Source organism: Neomonachus schauinslandi, chromosome 4 (genome assembly GCF_002201575.2).
Source record: "Neomonachus schauinslandi chromosome 4, ASM220157v2, whole genome shotgun sequence".
Taxonomy (NCBI): domain Eukaryota; kingdom Metazoa; phylum Chordata; class Mammalia; order Carnivora; family Phocidae; genus Neomonachus; species Neomonachus schauinslandi.
This window is the reverse complement of record NC_058406.1, coordinates 58,418,048-58,442,323: the sequence shown is the minus strand read 5'-3', so window position 1 is coordinate 58,442,323 and position 24,276 is coordinate 58,418,048. Positions and strand designations below refer to the sequence as shown.

Sequence of the window (24,276 nt, the reverse complement as noted above, 5' to 3'; positions counted from 1 at the left end):
TTAAAATTGTTTTTTCTGTTACTATAGTTTTGGTATAATTCCAAGCAGCAAAGTTTTAAAGCTCTATGATTAAAACAGACAATATCATCAACAGCAACAAAATAAAAGTTGTCTCCTATATCCTTCATCTAATATGATTTAAGAAAAAAAAACAAGCCTTCTTAATGCTATGTATTTGATTTAAGCAACAAGAGAATTTATAACACTGACTTGAAATTTTGTCAGAATAGAATATGGGGCAGTCAAGATTTGGTATCTTAATAAACTCTCTTATTTTAAACTGAGATGAGGAAGGCCTATCCATTAGCATTGCAATGAATTGGAAGTAAAACACTGTGATGGTTAATTTTTTTTTTAAAGATTTTATTTATTTATTTGAGAGAGAGAGAATGAGAGAGAGCGAGTACATGAGAGGGGGAGGGTCAGAGGGAGAAGCAGACTCCCTGCCGAGCAGGGAGCTCGATGCAGGACTCGATCCAGGGACTCCATGATCATGACCTGAGCCGAAGGCAGTCGCTTAACCAACTGAGCCACCCAGGCGCCCTGTGATGGTTAATTTTATGTGTCAACTTGACTAGATTACAGTAGCCAGATATTTGGTCAAATAGTCTTGGTGTTGCTGTGAAGGAATTCTTTAGATGAGATTAACATTTAAATCAATGGACTTTGAGTAAAGCAGATTACCCTCTGTAATGTGGGTGGGCCTCATTCAATCAGCTGAAGGCCTTAAGATAAAACTGACTGAGGTCTCTGGGGGAAGAGTTCATTCGGCCTCTAGACTATCTTTTTTTTTTTTTTTTAAGATTTTATTTATTTGTCAGAGAGAGAGAGCACACAAGCAGGGGGAGTGGCAGACAGAGGGAGAAACTGACTCCCTGCTGAGCAAGGAGCCCCATGCGGAACTTGATCCTAAAACCCTGGGATCATGACCTGAGCCAAAGGGAGCCGCTCAACTGACTGAGCCACCCAGGTGCCCCTAGACTATCTTTAGATAGAAGCTGCAACATCAGAACTTCTCTGGGTCTGGAGCCTGCCTCCCTAGCTGCAGATCTTGGACTTGCCAGTTTCATGATTGTATGAGCTAATTCCTTAAAATAAATCTGTGTGTGTGTATGTTTCCCACAAACTTGTAGGCCAGCTTATTCAAGCTGGGGAAGTTTTCAGCACTGATGTGCAAGAATGTTCATATCATCATTGCCTGTATGAGATAGAAATGTAAAACATAAATGTCTGTCAACAATATAATGGATTATAATGGATAAATATAAAAAATATATAATTATACTATGGAATGCTGCATAGATTCAAAAAAACTGAGGTGTCAACAGCTGTACAACAGCATAAAGGAATTTTAAAATATGATGTTCAGCAAAAGAATCCAGACACAAAATGTGTATACTGTATGATTACATATTGTATAATTAATTGATATGACTTTGTAAGAGTACATTGAAAAGCAAGCCATTGTTTAGAAGAGATGCAAAACTTAGTGGTAAAATGTAAAAAAAAAAAAAAAAGAGGATATGATAACCATAAAATAATTTTATTGGTTGCTTTTCTTGTTTTTATGTTTTTTATGCAAAACTGAGTAGTGAAAATGTAAAGAAAATGAGGAAATGAAAACCATGAAAAAATTATAGTGCTCACTTTTATGGGAGAAAATGGGGGTTGGGATTAAAAGTTGTTTCCAGGAGGCCTCTGGTGTTCTAGCAATTTTCTGTTTCTTAATCTGGGTAGAATTAAATGAAGGTTAACTTTAAATAATACTGCACTAAGATACACCTTTATATTTTATGTGTTTTTCTGAAAGTGTGTTTTTAAATGTGTGTTGTTCATTAGAAAAAAAGAAAACATGTACATGGGTGGCTTTTATGAATTTTCAAAGGTATTTCATATAGTTTCTTAGTTATTCCACTTCAAATCTGGCTGGTTTTCTCTAATCTAAGGAAAAACAATGACTCACTTCACTGTGAATATCATAGCTTACTAAAGAGCAATAAAAAATCCCAATAGTTGCTAGAAGTGGTCATGGAATGAAATGGCAAGAGCTCTTTTCTTTCTGCTTAGGACCATGTTTTAAAGCCATGATTTTATACTTATGTTATGAAAACTACATTAGTAGTAAAAATTCATCCTAATTAAAAAATGACCAATTGCAGTCAAGATGGCTTATAAATCTTTACAATAAGAACCCTCCCCTTCTATATATATATATATATATATATATATATAATATACAAAATATCTACCAATTATGAAAAAAGTGATAAAGGAATAAAATTAAGTCATTTAAGATTTAAGACCTTACACCCTTACACCCTTCACAGCAATTAACTCAAAAAATATCATAGACTTAAATGTAGAACACAAAGCTCTAAAATTCCTAGAAGACAATTTAGAAGAAAATCTAGATGACCTTGGGTATGGTGATGCCTTTTTTGATATAACACAAAACACAATCCATGAGAGAAATAATTAATAAGCTAGACTTCATTAAAATTAAAAACTTCTCAGTGAAAGACAATATCGCGAGAATTGGAAAACAAGCCACAGAGTGAGAGAAAATATTTGCAAAGGACATACCTGATAGAAGACTGTTATCCAAAATATGCAAAGAACTCTTAAAAACTCAACAAGAAACCAGACAGCTTGATTAAAAAATGAGCCAAAGATCTTAATATACACTTCATCAAAGATGTGCAAATGGCAAATAAGCACATGAAAAGATGCTTCACATCATATGTCATCAGGGAATATAAATGAAAATGACATACCACTACACACTTCTTAGAACACTGACAATACTAAATGCTAGTAAAGATGTGGAACAACAGGAACCCCCATACATTGCTGATGGGAATGCAAAATTGGTACAGCCCCTTTGGAAGACAGTTTGGTGATTTCTTAAAAAAGGTAAACATACTCTTACATATGATCCAACAATTCCACTCCTTGGTATTTACCTGAAGGAGCTGAAAATTTATGTCCACACAAAAACCTGCATATGGGTGTTTATAATAGCTTTATTTATAACTGCTAAAATTTGCAAACAATCAATGTATCCTTAATTAGGTGAATTGGCTAAATAAACTGTGGTACATTTAGACAATGGGATATTAGCACTAAAAATAAATGAGCTATCAACTTATAGAAAGACATAGAGGAAATTTAAATGTTTTATTACTAAGTGTGAAAGAAGCCAGTTTGGAAAGACAGTATACTGTATGGTTGCAACTATATGACGTTCTGCAAAAAGCAAAACTATGGAGACAATAAAAAGATTAGGAATGGCCAAGAGAGAGATGAATAGGTGAGAGCACAGAGGATTTTTAGAGTAGTGACAATACTCTGTATGATATTATAGTGATGGCTGTACATTGTTATACATCTGTCTAAACCCATAGAATGTACAACTTCAAGAGTGAAGCGTTATGATCTGTCAATGTAGGTTCATCCTTGCCGAATGATGCTGATAATGGGGGAGGCTACATGTGTGGGGCAGAGTGTATAAGGGAAATCTCTGTACCCCTCTCAGTTTTGTTGTACTTCCCCCACCAAATAAAATCTTTATAAAAATATATATACAAGATATATTGTATATATTCTGCAATCAGAGACGGGACTTTTTAGGAAATAAAAAGAAATAACATAATAAAATAAAATCGAATATTAGTTTGAACATGTAAGATTTTACATTCCTGATAGTCCAATACAAAATATTAAAACTGACATTTAAATAGATGCACTTGAGGTCCCTAAAGTTCTTTTGGAAGTGGGTGAGGAAAAAATCTTAAGTAAATAATGATAGAGGTATTTATTAGTTTTTTTCCAGAACCCATACAAATATATGATGATATATGGTTAAAGCTGTACTCATTATTTTACAAGTGGTTAACAATTTCAGTACTTTTTTTCTAAAGATTTTATTTATTTATTTGACAGAGAGAGACACAGCGAGAGAGGGGACACAAGCAGGGGGAGTGGGAGAGGGAGAAGCAGGCTTCCTGCGGAGCAGGGAGCCTGATGCGGGGCTCAATCTCAGGACCCTGGGATCATGACCTGAGCCAAAGGCAGACGCTTAATGACTGAGCCACCCAGGCGCCCCAACAATTTCAATACTTTGAAAATAATTTCCACCCACATTTATCATAAGACTTCACTTTCTGGTTTAAGTCCTTAGGTGAAATTTCCAGGGCCAGTCTATGGGAATGGCTTGAAGAGCTTTGAAAGTAGCTTAGGTATTCTTGCACCCCTCTTCAACCCCACATTTTATCTCTTTGGTTAACATCTACATTTAATAGATAAGGTGATAAAAATGGGTAAGTGAATAAAATAAGATGATTTTTACATAGTCAACAGTGAAATGACTTTGCTTTTCCTTTCCTTTATTCAATAGCCATTTCCTGAGAGCATACTCTGTCGCTGTCACTATTTAAAGAATACAGAGGTTTAAGTTAGTTCTCAGTACAATTGACATTTGATGAGTAGAGGTCTGGGATGCTGCTAAACATTTTCCAATGCACAGGGCAATCCCCACAACAAATTACCTGTCCCAAAAGGTCAAAAGCGTCTAGCTTGAGAAACTTTTCTGTAAAGGAATATTTGCCTGCCCCCAACAAAATTCTTGAGCTGTGTAATTCTCACAGTGCCCTGCAAATCATTACTCTAGATAGCAAGGTGTTCCAAACTTAAACCAGCTTAATTCAAATAGAGAATCAATTATGGCCCACGTTAGAGAGCTATTATTCATATGTCCTGTTTATAAGGGCTATCGGACCAACTCTCAGGGATTACAAAGTGCTCTCATTAGCAGTTTCCATCAGGTCTTGGGACCTGTCTTGCCTAAAATTTCTCATGCCTAGACAGTAATATCATGAAAGATATATCCGGGTCTACTCACTCATCATCAGAAAACAAATGTGAATTTATATTCTATTTTTTTCCTAATATGAATCTCATTTACACTGTAAAAATAAAGCTTATTAAACTATGAAAGCTTAAGAAACTTCCTTATAACTTCACCTTTTCAACACCTCTGAGGTCTCAGGGCATGAAAAACAGGGATGTAAACCAATCTAGATAATGACATAATCAGTTATCACACATATCAGGCTCCGCCTTTCTCCTTCCAAAGGAACTCAAATTAGTTGCACATTTCTTGGAATATTAGCAGTTGAGCTTTGAAAATAAAATAAAAGAAATGTACATGATTCAAAAGGAAGTAGTAATTCATTCCAATGTCAGGTCTTATATACTCTGACCGAGAGTATCCTACATCCTACTATAACCACTCCAACCCTCCCCATCTAAGAAGTTCAAACAATGCTGTTACCTATTCTTGATACTTCAGAAATATTCTTCTAAGGAACCACGTGCTATCTGAGCTGGGAGGTTTTCTTTCTTGCATTTTGTTATTTGTTTTTGTTTTGGTTTTCCCTTAGAAGAAGCCAAGACTGCCAGAATTTAAGTCTCTGCTTGGAAGAAATGTAGGACCGCAAAAGCAAATACTGGAAACCTTGTAAAATCCTCTCAGAAATATGCCCTTAGAAAGAATGAAGAGAAAAGAAAGTCATAGGCGCTTTTAAAATCACATTCCTCCCTAGTCAGAAGGACAGCAAAGTACACATAATAATAGGGGCTACCTGATGTACATGGAAATAATCTTTCCAATAGTCTATGCATCTATAAACTAGGTTTAGTTATTTCTTCCTTTGGATGGGTTTTGTGAGCCTTAAGTGCTTTGTGATCAGTGAATGTAAGTTGAGATAAAAACTAGAAATAAAATAAACTCTTTGCCTTTAAATAGAAGTGGTTCCAGTTTCCTTTTACAAGCCCGAAGGGTTGTTGTACATATTAAAACTGCTGCACAGCTCCGTCCCTGGTCACAGAAATTCCGCTCCCCCCCCCCCCCACGGCCCCCGCAAGATGTCAGATCTCTGGGAAACAGCAGTTACAAAAGGATGCTTCTCATAGCTTGTACTAGAAAACGCTGGCATCCCATCTCTGCATAAAATAGCACTAAACTGAGTCACAATGCCGGAAGCCGTGCCTTCTGCTTCTCTTCAATGGGATCTAGATCATTTCTAGAGAAAATATTAAATAATACTGCATAGTTTTGCCCATGCATGTGACATGCTGATTCTTCTAATCTTCCATTTGCCCTAGATAATTTTAAGCTTTATCCATCAGTGTACCACGCGAGAAAGAAAAACGCAGTTAACAAGATGACAGTGTTATCTAGGTATTTGGCATCAATATTAGCAAGAGTCTGTCATTTGACAATTACTTCCCTAGCATACCAGACGGTAAAGAAAATGTTTTCATTCATCCGCAAATGACTAACATTTTATTGATGTCTCAAAATGCAGTTGAATACTACTATTGCACTCAATTTCTGAGCTGGGTTTGAGAGTTAAGCTTGAATACGAATAACATCAGTAACTCCTGCCGCAAGCATCTCGGTTAATTGCCTAGCACTGGAGTGTCAGTTCAGCGGGGAGGTGATGCTAGTTAGGGGTTCTTGGAGCAGTCAGTCCTGGGTGGTCACAGGTGATGGGAACACTTCTCTTTCCCCATTTCCCCCATATATCCTCATGCATTGCGATAAAAATCACCCTGAGCACCGATACCGACAAACAAAACGACTCCCTGCCTGCCTCGTAAAGAGCTCAGTCTGGGGAGGCAGCCGGATGCTGACCCCTGCAGAGATTATTGCTTCTGTGCGCTTTTCCAAAAGATCCCGCTAGCATTAAGGAAAACGAGTTAGGGATGTGCGGTTTTGCTTTATTTATTTCCTCCAAGGGAAGAAGGACTGGCGTCAAGCGAAGAAAATCTTCAAAGACTGCTTAAGGGGGCTGAGGGTGGTGGTGGTGGTGGTGGTGAACATATTTTTTAATTACTTGTTTCTCTCCACTTCCTCGCTCTGCTTCCCAAACTCCTCACTGAACAAGATTGATTGGCGTAACTGCTATTGACTCCAGCCTCGGTTTTCGCATTGATCTGCAAATGGCCCGGAATAGCTAAAGGGTCTCGAATCTGGAAACGAGTTTAAGAAGGGAAGAAGTAGGAAAGGGTAGAGGGCGGCCCCTTGCCCAGCACCCGGGTCTGCCTTACGCCAGGACAGGGGCTCCCAGCGGCGGGGCAATCGGTTAAGAGGCTGCGGCGTGGGAAGCAGGGGGAGCCTCTCTGCGCCGCGGAGGAGGAAATCTGTCCAACCTGGTTTGGAGCCTGTTAAAAAAATATATAACCCTGTGACTCGTTAAACCCTAAAACTCAGTCCTGTCTAGATTTGGATGCGCTGATCATTATGCCTGATAGGCTCAAACGGGTTAAACTGCCTCGTACATAACAGGACTGCCCGGCTCTACACAATTAAAACACTTGATTGCAGTCTCTTCCCGACTGCGTCCAGCCACGACCCGCCCCGTCCCTCCCACCGCGCCTGCGTGCCGCGCGCGCACGAGTCCGTGCACGCGCATACTACACACTCACCCCACACACATCCACACACATCCTCCATTTCGACCATACCTCACACACACACACACGCACTATTTAGTGTCAGCACGCATAGGGTGGGGAGCGGGTAGCGGGCGCCCTCCCATCCATATTGACTGACCCAATAGATACACCAGCTACTCTACCGCAAGGCCCCGCATGCACCCCTCCATGTGCCCTCAAAAAGCAGCACCCCCGCCACCGTCCCTACCTATTTCCGAAAAGAGGTAAAGAGTGAACTAGTTGGCCGACTGTAGCCAACTTATCGATTGTAGCGCGGCCGCCCAGGAGAGACTGGAAAAAAATTAAAAAACAAAATCTCACAGTCCCCGGCGTCATGATGGCGCCGACTACAACTTGGAGGACTTTAAAGTTACGGTGTCTCAAGAGGTAAAACGCACCAGAGAGGGAAAGCAAAGCGCCCCTCAGCTCTCCACCTCAGCACCGACACGGAGACTTTTCTAGCAAAACATCACTCTAGTGCATATGACAAGAAGGGAAGCATTTTGTCTAAGACACATCTCTCTTTCCCCCTCACTTTGCATAATTGTGATATACCTCCTCCTCCGGATTTTTTTTCCGTTTTCTTTCTTTTCTTTCCTTTTTTTTTCCCCCTTAAATTCCCCCCTCCCCTGCTGCATCCCCAGTCCCCGGGCGGGGTTGCTAAGGAAACGGCCGCTTGGCAACGCGCGCGAGCCCGGGGGCCAGCGGCCGCCGCTGCGCCCCGCGCTCCTTCTGAAGGCTGCTGCGATTGCAGCCGCCCGCCGCCGCCGCTCGCCCTGCCTCCGCCGCCGCCGCCGCCGCCGCCGCCGCGCCTCCTCCCTCACTCGCCGGCGCGCTCGCCTCCTCGCTAGATGGTGTGCGAGCCGCCCGAGAATTAGACTCACTCCGGACTCGGCCAAACGCAACCGAGAGGAGGTGTAGTGTGGTGCCAGGGGGTGGGAGGGGAGGGAGGGAGGGAAAGCGAAGAGAAGGAGGAGGGGAGGCAAAAAAAGAAACAACAGCCAACAACTAGAGGGGAAAGAAAAAAAAGAAAGAAAAGAAACCCACCCACCGACCCCCCCCCAAAAAAACCCACAAAAAAAGAAAAAAAAAAGAAAAAAAGAGGAAAAAAAAAAATCCTGTGGCGCGCCGCCTGGTTCCCGGGAAGACTCGCCAGCACCAGGGGGTGGGGGAGTGCGAGCTGAAAGCTGCTGGAGAGTGAGCAGCCCTAGCAGGGATGGACATGATGCTGTTGGTGCAGGGTGCTTGTTGCTCGAACCAGTGGCTGGCGGCGGTGCTCCTCAGCCTGTGCTGCCTGCTACCCTCCTGCCTCCCGGCTGGACAGAGTGTGGACTTCCCCTGGGCGGCCGTGGACAACATGATGGTCAGAAAAGGGGACACGGCGGTGCTTAGGTAGGAGGAACGGCGTGCTTTTCGTACTTGTCTCAGTCTTTCTCTCTGTCTCTCTTTCCACCCTTCTTGCCTTTTTTTTTTTTAACATTGAGTAATAATGCTGGTGGTGATCAACATAAAAAAAAATAAAACACAAAACCCACACATCTCAAGAAATCCAGGTGCTGATTCTGCCGGGAGCCTGGCCCCTTTACTCTGGGGCAGGTAGCAAGCTGGACGCGTGATGCTAAAGCACTTTGCTGGAACGCCAAGTAGCCCGGGGATGAGTAAGTGTGAGGTTTAGGAGGGGCAGGTGCCACTTTGAAACTCAATTCACAAGGTCTCTGTTTTACTGTCATGGGGTACTCTTGGAGAGTCTGACAAGTTTATCAGGTTTGTTTCTGTTTTACTTTAGCCTAAGCTACTTTTTCAGAACTGCTGGCTCCCTGCTCCCATTTATTTTCCCTTTCACTTGGACACTTAGGCTCAATTTCTCCCTCTTCAAGAGCTTTCTTTCTTTCCGCTGATCGTTTTCTCCCCTCTCTCTTTTTTCCCTCCTCATTTTTCTTTTCCCATTTCCCCACTTCCTTCTTATTCTCCTTTTCCTCTATTGCCTCTTTTCATCATTTTCCTGTTTTCTCTGTAATCTTTCCTCCCTTTTCTATTTTCTCCTCCTGTTTATCTTCACCACTCTGATTTCTGATTCTGTTTAGCCCCCTTTCCTCCCCTCTTCACCTCTCCCCATTCCTTCTCTTCCTTTTTCATGTCCCTGTTCTGTGATCTTGTCTTCCCTTTTTTGAGTCACATTTCCCATCCCTCTCCCCATATCCTTTCCCATCACCATCACATACACATGCATGTTCCCTCTGAACCCTTCCAGTACCATTTTCTCACACTCATAGATCTCTTTCCCTTCAACATACTCACTCACATACTCTGTTTCACATCCTCACACACACTGGCACTTCCATGCTCTAACAATCACTTTCATGTTCACATTCTCTTTCACTGTTTAAAAGGCACACACTCCTTCACTGTTCCACACACTGTCACTCACACATGTGTACACATGGTCCCTCTCTGTCTCCCTCTGTTTCTCTTGATCCCTTCTTCCCCCTCTCCTTCTTCCCTCCTTCCATGTTCAGTTTTACTTCTTTTCTCACTCTCCCCTCCTCCCTTCTTTTCCCTAAGCTTGAGCACTGAAATGTTTTGTCATTAATGAACATCCACAGCCTGATTTTACCCCTAAGCAACGCTGCAGAGTGAGCGTCTGGAAACATTTTTTTTTTTTCTCTTGTGAAAATATGAATTGATGATCAGCAGTGCTTAGATCTAAACAAGGCTAAACACTCTTATTCCTTCATTTCCCATTGCCCTACCTTCTCCCCCCCCGACAGCCCCCAGCTGACGTACACTTCAAATCTCCCTGAAAGATCTTCTTTCTCTCCACTGGGTGGTAGTTGCCATGTAAGTGTGGATGCACAAAATCAGTATACATGGCATGTTTAAGGTGACAGAGAGTGGGATAGGTTTCTCTTTGAATTGTGCAACATATTTAAATTTAACAATCTGTAATCTGGGTGTGGTATATGTTTTACATCTTCTGAAACATGCTTAGGACTCCAAATTCACTTGGAATACTATTATAATTTCTGATATACACTAATAACTAATATGCTTTCATAATATGTTATCTATGCTGCTGTAAATACAAAATGCCACTGAATGTATACAAAAGTAACATATAATTTGTTATAACTTAGTAAAATACCTTTTCATTGCTGGTAAAAGCTATGAACTCTATGTCACATAGAGGATATAAATAAAACCCACATTTATGTTCTTTATATTAAGTTTCTTTTGGAAGTTTGAACAACAGTGGTAAGCATGAAACACTACCTTCAGAGGCTGCAAACACAGATCATGGGAGCTGCAATCTGTGTCTGTGTGGCAGCGTATTGCTTATTTGTGATGAGCATGAACATTTTCAACCTAAAGGGTTTGATACACTACTTGCCTTTGGGTGATTTATCTTGGCATTTTGTTTCTAATGAATCTAATACATGCTATAGCTAATTAAAATATCTGGAACCATATTCTGCTTCTAGGAGACCTAGGTTTAGTTCTCTCATTGCTTGCAATAGTGAAGCTTCTCTGTCTAGCTAATGGGGGCAATATCTTTCCAGTGTTGTTGCTTTGGTGCAGTCCTTGTTTACTTGTGTACACTGTAACACATCCACTGAGATGCTTTATCCTGACTTTTGTAATATCTTAATTAGGGAACTTTGACTCTCAAACTTTTTAAAAAAGAATAAAATCTCTATCTCTTCTAAGTGACGTTTCTACCAATTACAGTGTTTATTTCTTTTTTAATAACCAGAATAATTTCTTGTCATATGAAACAGAAGTCTCATCTGCATTACTTTTTACCCAAAGTAATTTGCTTATAGTAATTCTGTAATTCTCTAGGGACTGCCCCTCTTTTTATTTTTATACATTGTCCATAGGTTTTTAAACTATTTTAATATCTGCGTTTATAAGAAGTTCTCTTTCTGTTAAAAATTGTTAAATTGTATCAGTTATTTTTCTTTACTCTTCTTCTGCATCTGGTATTTGCTCTGTTCACACCAGTATAGACAGAGCTTAAGGACAAATTGAGTAAGTCAGGTGCCACATTTTTCATCAAAAGTAATGTCACAGTTATATTTTATGATTTTACATTGGAGACTTAGAATCATATTTGATGTTACTCTCTAAATCATTAGGAAACAAAACAAAACAAAATTTACCTTCAAACATACATCCCCTCCCATCAAAGTACAAAAATCGGGTGCTCAAGAGAACACTTTACTGAATTACATGATATCATTTAGTAAGCTTTACCCAATATACTCTATTTTTAATGTAACACATTCCTCAGTGTCTCTAATAAAGAGCAAATAGTGGTATAACAGTTATCAAATAACTTTAAGAGCTAAAGGCCTGAAAGTGCAAACATGTCAATCAGTGACTATGTTGCTTGTGGTTACATTAATGAAATAGAAGTGTAAAGGTCAAATGATACATTTCTATCTCCTAAATGCCAGAATGTCTGTTTTAGAGAAAAAAGAAATCAAGAAAAACAAAACTTTCCTTAAGTGGCATTATAATACAACAGGGAAATCATTCTGTGATCTACTAACTACATCTATCATTTTACAAATCATCTTCTCTGTTTAGCTTAAATAGTGGACTTATAATGAAATTCCTTTTAATTATTGCAGCTTTCTTATCATTTTAATTTTACCTTTAAAGTTAGTGAAGCAATATATTAAGTGTCAAAATTTCCCTTACTCCTAATAATATTATTCACTGATAAATCTCTGAAGGATTCACTTGAGCTATTTGGACCTTCTTGATAGAGTATTTAATGATGCATCTATTCAATATAGAACATTTGGTACCTCCTTTACTTAAACTTTGGATTTCAATACATGCATGTATGTCTTTGAATACATTGTAATTTGCTACAAACACAAATTAATGCTTTCATTAACTTATTAAATATTGACTTCAATTGCTACTATGTTTAATACATATTAGTAGTTTATGCCTAACAAAACTTGTTAATCTTCCTATGGAGAAATTAACTTTTTCTCCAATCTTCAAATTGCATTTTGTAGTACACGGAAGATAGGAGTTAATGTTTCGCGGGGTGACATAGCAAAGAACAGAAGATGCTAGAACCACATTGGTCATATTTCAGGACCTTCTGTTTCTAGACCTGGCGAATCAAGGGAAACATAATAATGCTCTGGATCAATACATAAATTTCAGGTGACTTTTAAAATGTAGTTTTGCATCACTTTAATGTGAATCAGTTGTTTTATTCTTACCATATGAACAAACAGTTATATTAACATGTCCAAAATGTTTAATATTCTTTGGAAACAATACAAGGAACATCCTCATATATATCCTCTTAGTGACTGAACATTTTTTTAAACACATGTCATTTTTAAGCTAATTCTTTCAAACTGTTTCTACTTCAGCTCTTCTATATGAATTTTGTACATTTTAAGCCGCCTTCCTGATATGAATTCAAAATACCCTATTCTGTACTTGTCATGCTTTAATCAAAGAAAGGAAGAGAGATTCTTTTCTTAAATGTGGTATCTTCTTTTACCTTAGCAAAGTTGAACATAACTCTGTCATTTTAATACAGTAGGTTTGAATGGAAGTTATATACGAGATCCCAATATGATATTGTAATAAGAGGGACGATTTTTGCTTACAGCAGAGAACATAGAGCACATTTCCACAGAAGATATTTTCATTGGAAGCCACAAAACTTTCACAAGTAGATTTATAAGTGGATATGATAAGTATTTATCACTTCTCAGAACTGTTTATCCAAAACATTGACCTTTTGATTAGACTACATTAATTAGTTTTGTTTTGAAATGTATGCTATTGGATGTAAGAAAGTAAAGGATTTATTTATGAGAATGCAGAATTACTGATAGCAGTAGAAATCAATTGTGCTGTACTTTTGGAATATCATCAGAGTGTCTCACATTGTCTGTTGAGTCACTCCTACACATTGATGCATTACATATTTCAAATACGTTGTTTAAATATATAGGCATTTTCAATTTAGAACATTAAAGCATTATTTCAAGACCTATTTACTTATTCAGTATATGTTGGACAAATATTTTTAAAATTCTGAGTTTTTTTTTCCCTTATTCAAAAAAAGAAGGGGAAATAGATTATCCTACTGAGTCATTTTGGAAAAAATGTGTTCTAGAATACAGAATAAAATGCTACACCATTGCCTGTAATGATTTGCCATGCTGTTCAATTAGCATGACCTATTACTTGGTATATCTGTTATATTAAAGGACAATGTAGTTATCTTAAAGTTTTCTAGATAAATTTATTTTGCCCAGCCTTTTTTGTTTAGAAGAATTGATAAACCTATGTGATTGTATAAATCTTTGAACACATTCTTGTTAATGAAGTAGTTATTTTAAAGAGATTGCCTTTGCAATTAAATAGCTCCATGGAATAAGTTAATTCTGCAATATCAGACTTCTGAAGAACTTAGGGAAATGTTCATACCTTGTTTGTGACAGTTCTGGACCTGATTGAGCAGTCCAATTTTCGTTCTGCTACGCTCTGCTAGTGGGGATAGATGGCAGAGCTAATCCCTGAGCCTCCATTATCCAGGCAGCCATCAGCATCTGCCTTCATGTTGTGTGGTTGCCCAATAGAAGGTAGTTTTGGGAGAAGGCTTTACATGATGAGTCTGACTCTACAGTGTTTCTCCCCTCCTCATTGCTTTGGGCAGTGTCCCAGTGTCTCCATCTCCCACTGGGACCTCTTTCTTTCATCTTCTACCAGAAAACTTGCTCTTGGGCTTCTGTTTACACTCTCATCTCTTTGTTCTTCTCTCTTATGAATAGTAGTGGCTTCCTGCTATTCGAACTCCTGGGTGGTCTTACCATTACCTATACTGCTCCTCAGCTTTTCTACACACTTTGCAATTAATTTCTTTCATTACATTCCCTGTTGTAAATATCCAGAGTGTTTTAAGTTTTGCTGGTTGGAACCCTGATTGATATATAGTGAAAGGTAATAATTTCAGTGATTTTAATTATATTTGATTAAATGACTGCTTTGCCCATGGCACCATAAATGTTGCTTACCAGCACTGGGTGGGTATAATAGCTGTTGAGAGAGACATGCATAGAAGTTAAACCATAACGACATTGGGGCATATTACAAAGAAGAAAAATGGATTTATTTTCCCACACCCAGATTATGATGAGAATAATAAACCAAATGTGTAAATATTTAATTAAATATACATTGATTAATAATATTTGAGTAAATAATGTTGCCAAGGGTGGGAAAATAAAGAAGTTGATGAATAAATATTGGCAAGACTCGATAATTATGTATTTTTTTTTTTTTTTTTTTCACTGAGCAAAGGAAAAGGAGGGCTAAACTCTGTTTGTGGATATGGGATCAGAATGCTGAGATAATTCCTACAGAGTTGCCTATTGAAATCAATAGGAATTAAAGGCCTTTCTTTTGTGTAGCTTAATACCTGAGGAACTAATCAAAATTTCCAGTTTCTTATGAAGTATATGCTCATAACAATGCCCATGATTCTAGTATTTGGCACTGTTGGAATTAGTCTCTCAAGCCATTTGGGCCTTTTGATTAGAGATCAAATCACTTGGGGCACCTGGGTGGCTCTGATGGTTAAGCGTCTGCCTTTGGCTCAGGTCATGATCCCAGGGTCCTGGGATTGAGCCCCACATTGGGCGCCTGACTCAGAGGGGAGCATGCTTCTCCCTCTCCCTCTGCCTCTCCCCCTGCTCATGCTCTTTCTCTCTCTTTTACTCTCTCTCTCTGTCTCAAATGAATAAATAAAAAAATCTTTAAAAAAAGAAATCAAATCACTTTTCTATCATATTCAAAATGACATAAATCAAGACATTGTAAACATCATGTAACTTACATAGAAGAGCTAAGGGAAGCTTCATTAACAAGTTGTTGTTTTTTTTCCCCCCCTCTTAACTGAGTATTAGATCATGTGGCAACCTTCCTTTAACTTCATTAAAATACTTTCTAAAGGCATTGCGTAAGTGTCTGGCTACAATATAAATAAGCACTCACCGGAAAGTCTACTTTTGGTATATTTCTTCGTGCTTTTGCAAGAAAGACGGTAATTTAAAACCATCATTAATGAAATGACCCTCTCTCAAGGATGTTCAAGAGAGGATTCTGAATTGGGAGGGAAGTTGGACTTAATTGATCTCTGCCATGCCATCCTTTTCAAAGTTTTGCTGATCCATTATAGATTGTCATTGACACTTTCTATGTATAAGAGAAAATAAAACTTACTGCTCTTTCTTTCCTAGCAGCATCATATTATCTGCCTTTTGGCTTTTGTAGAGGGAACTTTAAATTGGGTCACATGCTCTTTTGTCAGGTATTTTGTGTGTTTCAAATGCACCAGTGGAAACAAGAACTTCCCATACTCCTAGAGAGTTAAAATTTAGGATTTTCCTACATGGTCATAATCATTATCAAATTGGGTTTTAATTAGTCCCCTGTATCTAAAAATGTAATATCATTTGAAAGATATTGAAGAAATTTAATAATAGCAAAAAGTTCTTTGATGTTTTGTTAAAATGTACTTTCTGTTCTTTGCTGTATTCATTTTAATGGACAAAATAGCTGGGTGTGTAAGCACTATGACTCTTGTTCATCTCTTCCTAGGCCCTTAACACAGAACCTTACATTTATCAGGCTAACATCTACTATTTTTTAATCAATAAATTTTTTTATTATGTTATGTTAATCACCATACGTTACATCATTAGTTTTTGATGTAGCGTTCCATGATTCATTGTTTGCGTATAACACCCAGTGCTCCATGCAGTACGTGCCCTCTTTAATACCCATCACCGGCTAACCCATGCCCCCACCCCCCTCCCCTCTAGAACCCTCAGTTTGTTTCTCAGAGTCCATAGTCTCTCATGGTTCGTCCATGTTGAAAAAAAAAAAAAAGGAAGAATATAGCAGGAAGGTAACATCTACTATTTTTTAAATTAATGATTCCATGGAAGGATAAGTGAAGGGATAAATGTGTTTGTGCTTTAGTTTATTGATTGTTTGACATTTTAATAATTGTAATCTATTTAATACTGTGTTGGATCTGCATATTTATAGTGATTAAGTACTTTTTATTGACTCCATATATCACAAGTCTCTGCCTTAAGTAATTCCTGCAGAAATCCTACTGGGTTAAGACACATACATTGGAATCATTCAGTGTCTTTTAATTGCAGGACACAACCTACTAGTGGGTCTTGAAGAAATTTTTTAAATTAAATGTACTAAGTAGAGTAGAAGGCATTATATGTAGTAAAGGTAAGTATTGTTTGATAAAACGTTTATTTTGTGTGCGTGTGCGTGCATGCATATGCTGTGTCAAGATTTTAGATGTATTTCTTACTGAGGGTTTCAGCAGGGAAAGTTTGAAATGCAATGGTATGGTTGTAAGATTTTAAATTGTAGTTATAATTTTAAGAAGATCAAAGAGTTTAAGTTATATAGTAAGGTTTTTGCCATTTGCAATGATAATCACCAGATAAGAAGGACAGTTCAAAGTAGTAATATGTCTATTGTGACCTAACATTTTTTTCTGTTTCTACCTCAACTCATGAGCCTCTTCTTCCTTTCTCCTAAGGTTTCAATTAAATCAAATCAATAAAGATACAGAGGTAGAGAGAAATGGCTATTTGCTATGGACAGATAACTCTCATTTGAAAAGTAGCTATATGCCCCAAAGCCGAGCAGAACTTTTATATCATTCTAACCATCTCCCAGAGGTAGGTCAACAGTACTTTATAAACCACACGGTATTGATACTAGCTGATAGAATTTTAATGTGGTCATATGGCTTTGATTTATAATGTTGAAGAGGTTACCTATTAGCATAGTGGTTTCTAAGCCATATCAAGTTCTGAATCCTGACAGAGGACCTTTGATGCTCTTAGGCAACCAGCTGGCATGGGAATTGGTCTTTTAATCACTTTCTCTAGGAAAAGGGAAATATAGGAAAGGAGGAATTTGGCAGTGTTGCCAGCATTAAGTGTTGTTCTTTTGAACAGTAGCCAATGCATTATACTTTCCAGATAGCTGGTAATTTGTTCAATTTAAGGAGGATGTTTATAACCCTTTTTGGTCTAAAACTAAATTGTTCTTTAGTGAATTTCACTAAGTTGTTTGGACACAGGTCCAGTGCCCATGCTCATGCTACAGATAGGGTTTCTTTAAAGCTATAGCTATTGCCATAAAGTACCGAAAGGTTTTGCGTGATTTAAAAGGGCCATGGGAAAAATGTGTACTGTTGTCTTCAGAAACCCCTTTCCTCTCATGCAACTAAATTAAATTTAGAGATATTAAAAGGATTTAAGAGACATTGTGAACAGAATTGCTATAATCAGAAGGCAAGAGTATTGCTTGTACATTCTCTGCAATAACATATACTATTGTATCGAGATATTAAATGAATAAATCAAAGGAATCATAATGTTTTCTTAATCTTATAGATAACATGTTTCTTATAGGAGAACATTTTTAGATATATTTGATTTATAAGTAACCTGTCTTCGGTTAATGTCTTGGTAATTGGTCAGCAGGATTGATGGCATCTCTACTGCCTAACATTGCTTGATACAGTATTTAGTACTCAAAATCTGGATGTTGACTGAAGGAATTGAAGGCGAGAAAGAGGAAGGGGCAAGGGGAGGAAAGAAGAAGGCAGGAGGAGTGTGTTATGTTATGTGAGTGACTTCTGAGCAAATTACCTAAAACTTTACATCACTGGGATGACAAAATTAAGCCCTTAATTTGTACTGTACTACAATAAAAATGATTTAATAATAAAATAATATTTTTATTAAGAATAGCACATTGTAATAAATTAATTCCCATGAAAATGAATAAATTTCATTTCATATAATTCATTAAATAATTGGAATAATCCTAAATCTACACCTTTCCCATGATGAAGTGATGTATGTTATACAAACTGAAGTTCTAAAATTATATTTTACATTCAGGTATATGTCTTCCTTCCAAGTTACTAGTTCACTTCTGTTTACTTTAAAAGATAGCTAGTAACTCTGGACCTTGGCCTGCAGTGGGGTCAGGGGCTAATTTTTCGGAATATGTTCACAACAGGAAATTATATATAAATCTTTGAATAATTGCTCCCGTCTTATTGAGCATATGTCACTGATCGATTTTTTTCTCATACATCATTAATGGGAAATAATAGATATAAAAAGTTATTTTTGCTTATGTACAGAGTTTATCTTATTTTGTAATTGTTTAGTTTCATTGAAACCTGTCGTGCTTCGAGGTGTCCAGAATGAGAGTGATGAGAAGTGAATACCTACTTCTCTAATTACTTACTGGCTACATGACCTTGAACAAATGCCTTACCCTTGATTAGTATGTTCCTAACAGAACTACATGGATTACATGGGATAATACATGTAAAATGCTACCACAGTACCTACCGCATAGTAAGCACTACATTTATATTGGCAAATAATTTTATGTTGCTTTTCTTCTCCTAATCTTAATCTGAAATTTATGGCACTATTTACTTACCGATATGATTTTTAAATCATTGCTTCAATTATTTGTGAACCAACAGTACAATATTCGTTGATCATATATTTATGCTGTGATTTTGTTAAAATTATATTTGTTAACTAGAACCCCAGGATGTCAGATAGTGATCTGTGGTTAAACAAACAAACAAAACACAAGGAAAACAGAAATAGAGGAGTTTCTTACTCACAGGTGCTGGAGGAGACACATGGCCCACTTCAGGGGCCACATGGGAAGTCTAGGCAGAGAGCTCAGCCACACCTGGAGTACATGCCTTTATGAGGGTCGATGGGTAGAGTGTTTGGTGGTTGCTTGGTTCAGAGCCTATTGGTCAATTCTAACCAAAAAGAGCAGAGTTTTATCTTAGGCTCCCACAAGGGGAAGATACACAAGGGGAGGCAAGGGACAATGTTGCTCACAAGGACTCCTGGGAAAGTGATATCAGGAACTTGGATTTGCTTATCACTCTTCTGGAGATGTGCAAGTGAAGGGGCTACTGTCAGTCCGTCAGTTCAAGGTTCCTGTGGGCCGCTTGGCCATGTGAAATGGATGAGTAGGCAGCGATAGCCTGGAGTAGTTAGCTACACTCTTGACATTTTGTATTTTAAAGATTCTGTTTTTGTTTTTTTTTTAAAGATTTTATTTATTTATTTGACAGAGAGAGACACAGCGAGAGAGGGAACACAAGCAGGGGGAATGGGAGGGGGAGAAGCAGGCTTCCCGCTGAGCAGGGAGCCCGATGCAGGGCTGCATCCCAGGACCCTGGGATCATGACCTGAGCCGAAGGCAGCCGCTTAACGACTGAGCCACCCAGGCGCCCCTGAAGATTCTGTTTAATGGACATACTTGTGTTTGTTTTTGTTGTTGAGCCTGATAAGCAAATGCAGTAACTTAAATCTGGAAGGAGAAACATACCAAAAGAGGCTTTGCAATTATCAGGGTGCAGACCCAGAGCACTCAATAGCAGAGAAACCACAAATTTTATACTCAACGGACTGATGGTGATTTGACTCACTTAACAGAAGTAAGAGATCACTGTAATTGGGTGGTCACATGAAACATTGAGAACGGAGGAAGAAATGAAAAGAGACAGAAAAGAAGAAATGAAAGAAAGTACAATCTGATGGCAGTGGAATAGTTAGAGGGCTAAGATTAACATTTGTGACAGTTTAGGAGAGAAAAGGTGATAACTGGTGACAACATTGGCATAGTCGGTAAGAGAGCGAGAAGAATAAAAAAAAAGCCAACTGTGTATTCTGGTTGGGGTAGCAAATAATTATTCAGGATTAGATATGTTCTTATGATTCTTTGGGGCATCTGTATGTTATGCTCAAGACATTACAGTTCAGAAGCAGTGTTTATGGGCAAGAATTTTCCATATATGTCACCATTTTATCCATAGGCAATAAACTCAGGAGAAGCTCAGAAAATATGAGTGCTTGCTTTAATTTTGCATATTTGCCAAATGCACAGCAGAATGATTTAGGTTCATAATCATGACGAAGCCATCATCATCATGATTCAGATTCAACTGACAGTCACTGAGTGTCTATATGATGTACTTTCTCAACAATATGCAGTAAGTTATTGCTTTCCCAGTTTTATCGCCAAGTAAATTGAGGCTTAGGAAAATGAGTTAACCTGCCCCATGTAAAATGGGTTGTAGCTGAGCCAGAATTGAAATCTAGGCCCTTTTATCCCAAGCCCCACGGCTTTTCTCCTATCTTGTGTCTCTCTCTAAGAAAAAGATCAAAACGATTGATAAATATATTGCTTATTCAGTTTTAAAAATATGTTAAGCACCTGCTGCATTTTACCTACTGATAAGTCAACAATGCTAAAAAAAAAAAAAACAAGGTGTGTTACATGTTTGAGGAAAAATGTGAGATTATTTTAAATGAGATTAAATACATACCATATATTGCATAATCAAGCATTTATTAGATTGGAAAAGAGTGAATTCTTAAAACTATAAATATTATGAAATAAAATCTCTCATCCAATAATGATTTCATCCTTAATTGTTAGAAGCTACTGGTAATACAAGAGAAAAAAATAAACAGCTATTGCGTATCATTTAAAGTTAGGCATTATCCATTGCCTAATTCATTGAATCCTCATAACAGCCTTCAATATTTCTACTTTGTCAGTGAAGAAACAAATTCATAGGCGAATGACTTTATATTTATATTTATTTAACTTTTCACTTTAACACAGATAGTAAATGAAATAACCAGGACTTGATCCTAGGTGTGTGTCTCCAAGGCCCATGCTCTTCTTTTTTTAGAAGTTGTAATATTTCTTGGAGCCTTTTGACAAAAAGGAGAAGCAGTAGTTGCTTGCTATATTATTCCAAGTTTCCAATTAAATCATTTGAATACTAATTCTGGCGTAACTCCAAACAGCTGTACCAAGTTGATTTCAAACCCTCCCTTGAAAAGGGTTAGGCAGCCTAAGGTGTTGAGCACCATTATTTCCCAAAGTAGATGGGAAGATCAAAAAAATTTGAGGACCTATAAAGGATGTTTTTATTCTAATTTCATTAAACATGTCAATGATGTTATTGAATCATATGGTTAATTGTAGTCAGTGAATAAAATGAAACATTGGAACTAGACAGATTGCCTTTTTCTGCTGGCTGGTAGAAGTAGTATATATATATGGTTTATAGTCTAATTGAATGAAAACTTGTTTTTAATCTGATGGTGTGTAATTGAAGCATCTTCTTTAGTGTGCTTACGTATCCACCTTCTGCAGATTTTATGTGTGTACCCAAGAGGAGAGTTTCATGTTGACTTGCTTTTTGTCTGTCCAGAGATTTCCCAAAATAAAGTCCTATTTTTGTCTTATATAATTCAAGAACATTTTCAGCCTCTCTAGACCCATTCTAACTCTTCCTTCCCTGAATTCCAAATTCCTGCACTTTTCCATTTTACAGTGTTCATTCCATCAGTTTTACATTATGGTATACTGTTATATGTTTGAGTCTGCAGAGGAATATAACAGCTACTGTCTTTCTTTTCTTTTTTTTTTTTTCAGCTACTGTCTTATTTAACAGTCATTTACTTATATTATTGCAAATCCTTCACAGAACTTTACATATTGCTATTTGCATAGAATATATTTAGTAAATATACTTTCATTGACTCTTCATTTTTCTTTCTTCTTTCAGGAATTTGTTTCATATTTTTTCCACTCATTATATAGTTTTTTCCATAGGGAACATGTTCTTTCAGATAGTCATTCACATATTTTAGAGCATGTATTTGTTGAATCCCCATCAGACACTAGACACTTCCCATGAGTTTGAGCTACAGTCATGGTAAGAGATAAGGTCCCTTCCATTGAATTTACATTATAGTTCAACCTGTATCCTTTAACAGTGTTGTGTAGTGTAAAGAACTTATGTTTAACTTTTTACTTCACCAACTACTAGCTCTGAGACTGATAGTTTCTGAGACTCAGTTTTCTTGTCTGTAAAATGGAAATAGTGATCGCTACCCCTATACTTACTGTAAATCCTAGTAATAAGCCAGTGAATGTGCCCAAAGCAGTGTTCTGCACATAGTCGGTGTTCAATGTCAATGTCTTCTCTTTCTCCCTTCCTCATGCTTCCTTTAATACAGCTATAACTTACGGCCAGGACTATCTAGTTGAAGGAATTGTTACGTGTTATATTGTGCCTCCTGTATTCTATTCGTTCCCCAATAACTGCTGAGGCTCACTTATTTTTAATTCAAGGCATCTTTCTGATAATTTGAAAGGTAGGTTTAACCCGAACATATGATGGCTATCTCATTCATCTTGTTTCTACTTCTTAGACTCATTTTTTTCTTCTGGGATGTTTTCCCTCCTTCATACTGTGCTCCCTTTTGAATACTTTTGTATATGGATTTCTCCCTAAATTTATTGTCAGTTTTTGACATATTTTGAATGTCCAAGGAAGATTATATTTTCTTCACAATTTCTTCTGTTAGCATAAAAACCTACTTGTCATTATATGTTTTTTCTAAAATCCTATACTTTTCTCAATATACATTCGTTATGGTTTTTCTTGGTTGGAATGGTAATATATGTAAGGAACACTTCATAATTATGACCTGGTCCTCTGATTAACAATTTGGAGTTCTTCAGCAAGTGATTCTTCAGTTAAATAGCACTTCTGTACTTTTGCCACTTCATTTTCTGAATTATTCTGAGCCTCCTACCCCTAATGGAATGGATGACACTTCTCTCTAATCTCAACAATTGATGAGATGATTCTTTGACTTTTCCTGGAGTATTCTAAAAATTTTCTTTATATGTGACATACATAATCAATTGGTTTCTGGCAGGGAATATTTAGACTTTTCTATATCACCTAGTTTCAAGTATCATACATTGTTTAATGTTTATATGGCAAATTATTAAAAGGCAAATTCTTGTTAATTTCCTTCATTTACATTAAAATCTCTATTTACTTTTTTTTCCTCCAGTGCAGGAATATTGTGCTTTTTCAAATTCATCCTAAACTTCTCAATATCCTCATCGTTTTCCTACTTCTAGCTACTCTCAAAGTGTATTTAGGTTAGGCCCTTAAAAAATAGTGGCATATTTCTTTGAATCATTAAATAAAATTGAATCAGGAAACTGCTTAAGATTAGTTCTGTATAAAATGGGTTAATGATAGTATCTAACCTATAGGTTTTAAGAATGAAAGTTTGAGAATTCCATAGCACGCTGTGTGGTACAAAATAAACAGTAAATAAATGCTAGCTATTAGGATTTTTATAACTATCATTAACAATAGGCCTTCATTAATAATTTTGGGGATTAGCTGACAGCAGACAAAATCAAGATTCTCTGTTAATGTGCTTACTTCTGTATGATCCAGCATGCTTTAGGGGCTTACTTGATGAATTATCCTTTATTTCAGATAGGGTTTTTCGCTATTGCCTCCTCTTTTGTGGGATTTTCTTTTCCTTATCAGTTGATTTTCCAAAATGGCTTTTCAGTAATTTCCAAGTTCTGTTCATTTTCTAAACTTAGCTTAATGTTAATTTTTTCATGGAACCTTCATTAATTGCTTGGAATTGAAATATTGAAAGCAAAAATTTAAACACATGGATATATTTCTATGTATCCCCAAATTTATGTATCCAAATTTATACATATATGTATCTGCATATTTATTTCCTTCATGACTTTGTAAGTCTAGTTACCTTGCATTAATATTGGATT

General features: G+C 37.3%; 1 protein-coding gene across 1 annotated transcript in view; it reads left to right on the top strand.

Moving 5' to 3' along the window:
• The first annotated feature begins 8,716 nt into the window (after positions 1-8,716).
• The window catches only part of NEGR1 (neuronal growth regulator 1), an 861,650-nt gene continuing 846,090 nt past the window's right edge, over positions 8,717-24,276 (top strand). The window contains exon 1 of the mRNA XM_021678114.1: positions 8,717-8,892. Within this exon, the coding sequence (XP_021533789.1) occupies positions 8,717-8,892 (176 nt within the window). The remainder of the gene's footprint in view (positions 8,893-24,276) is intronic.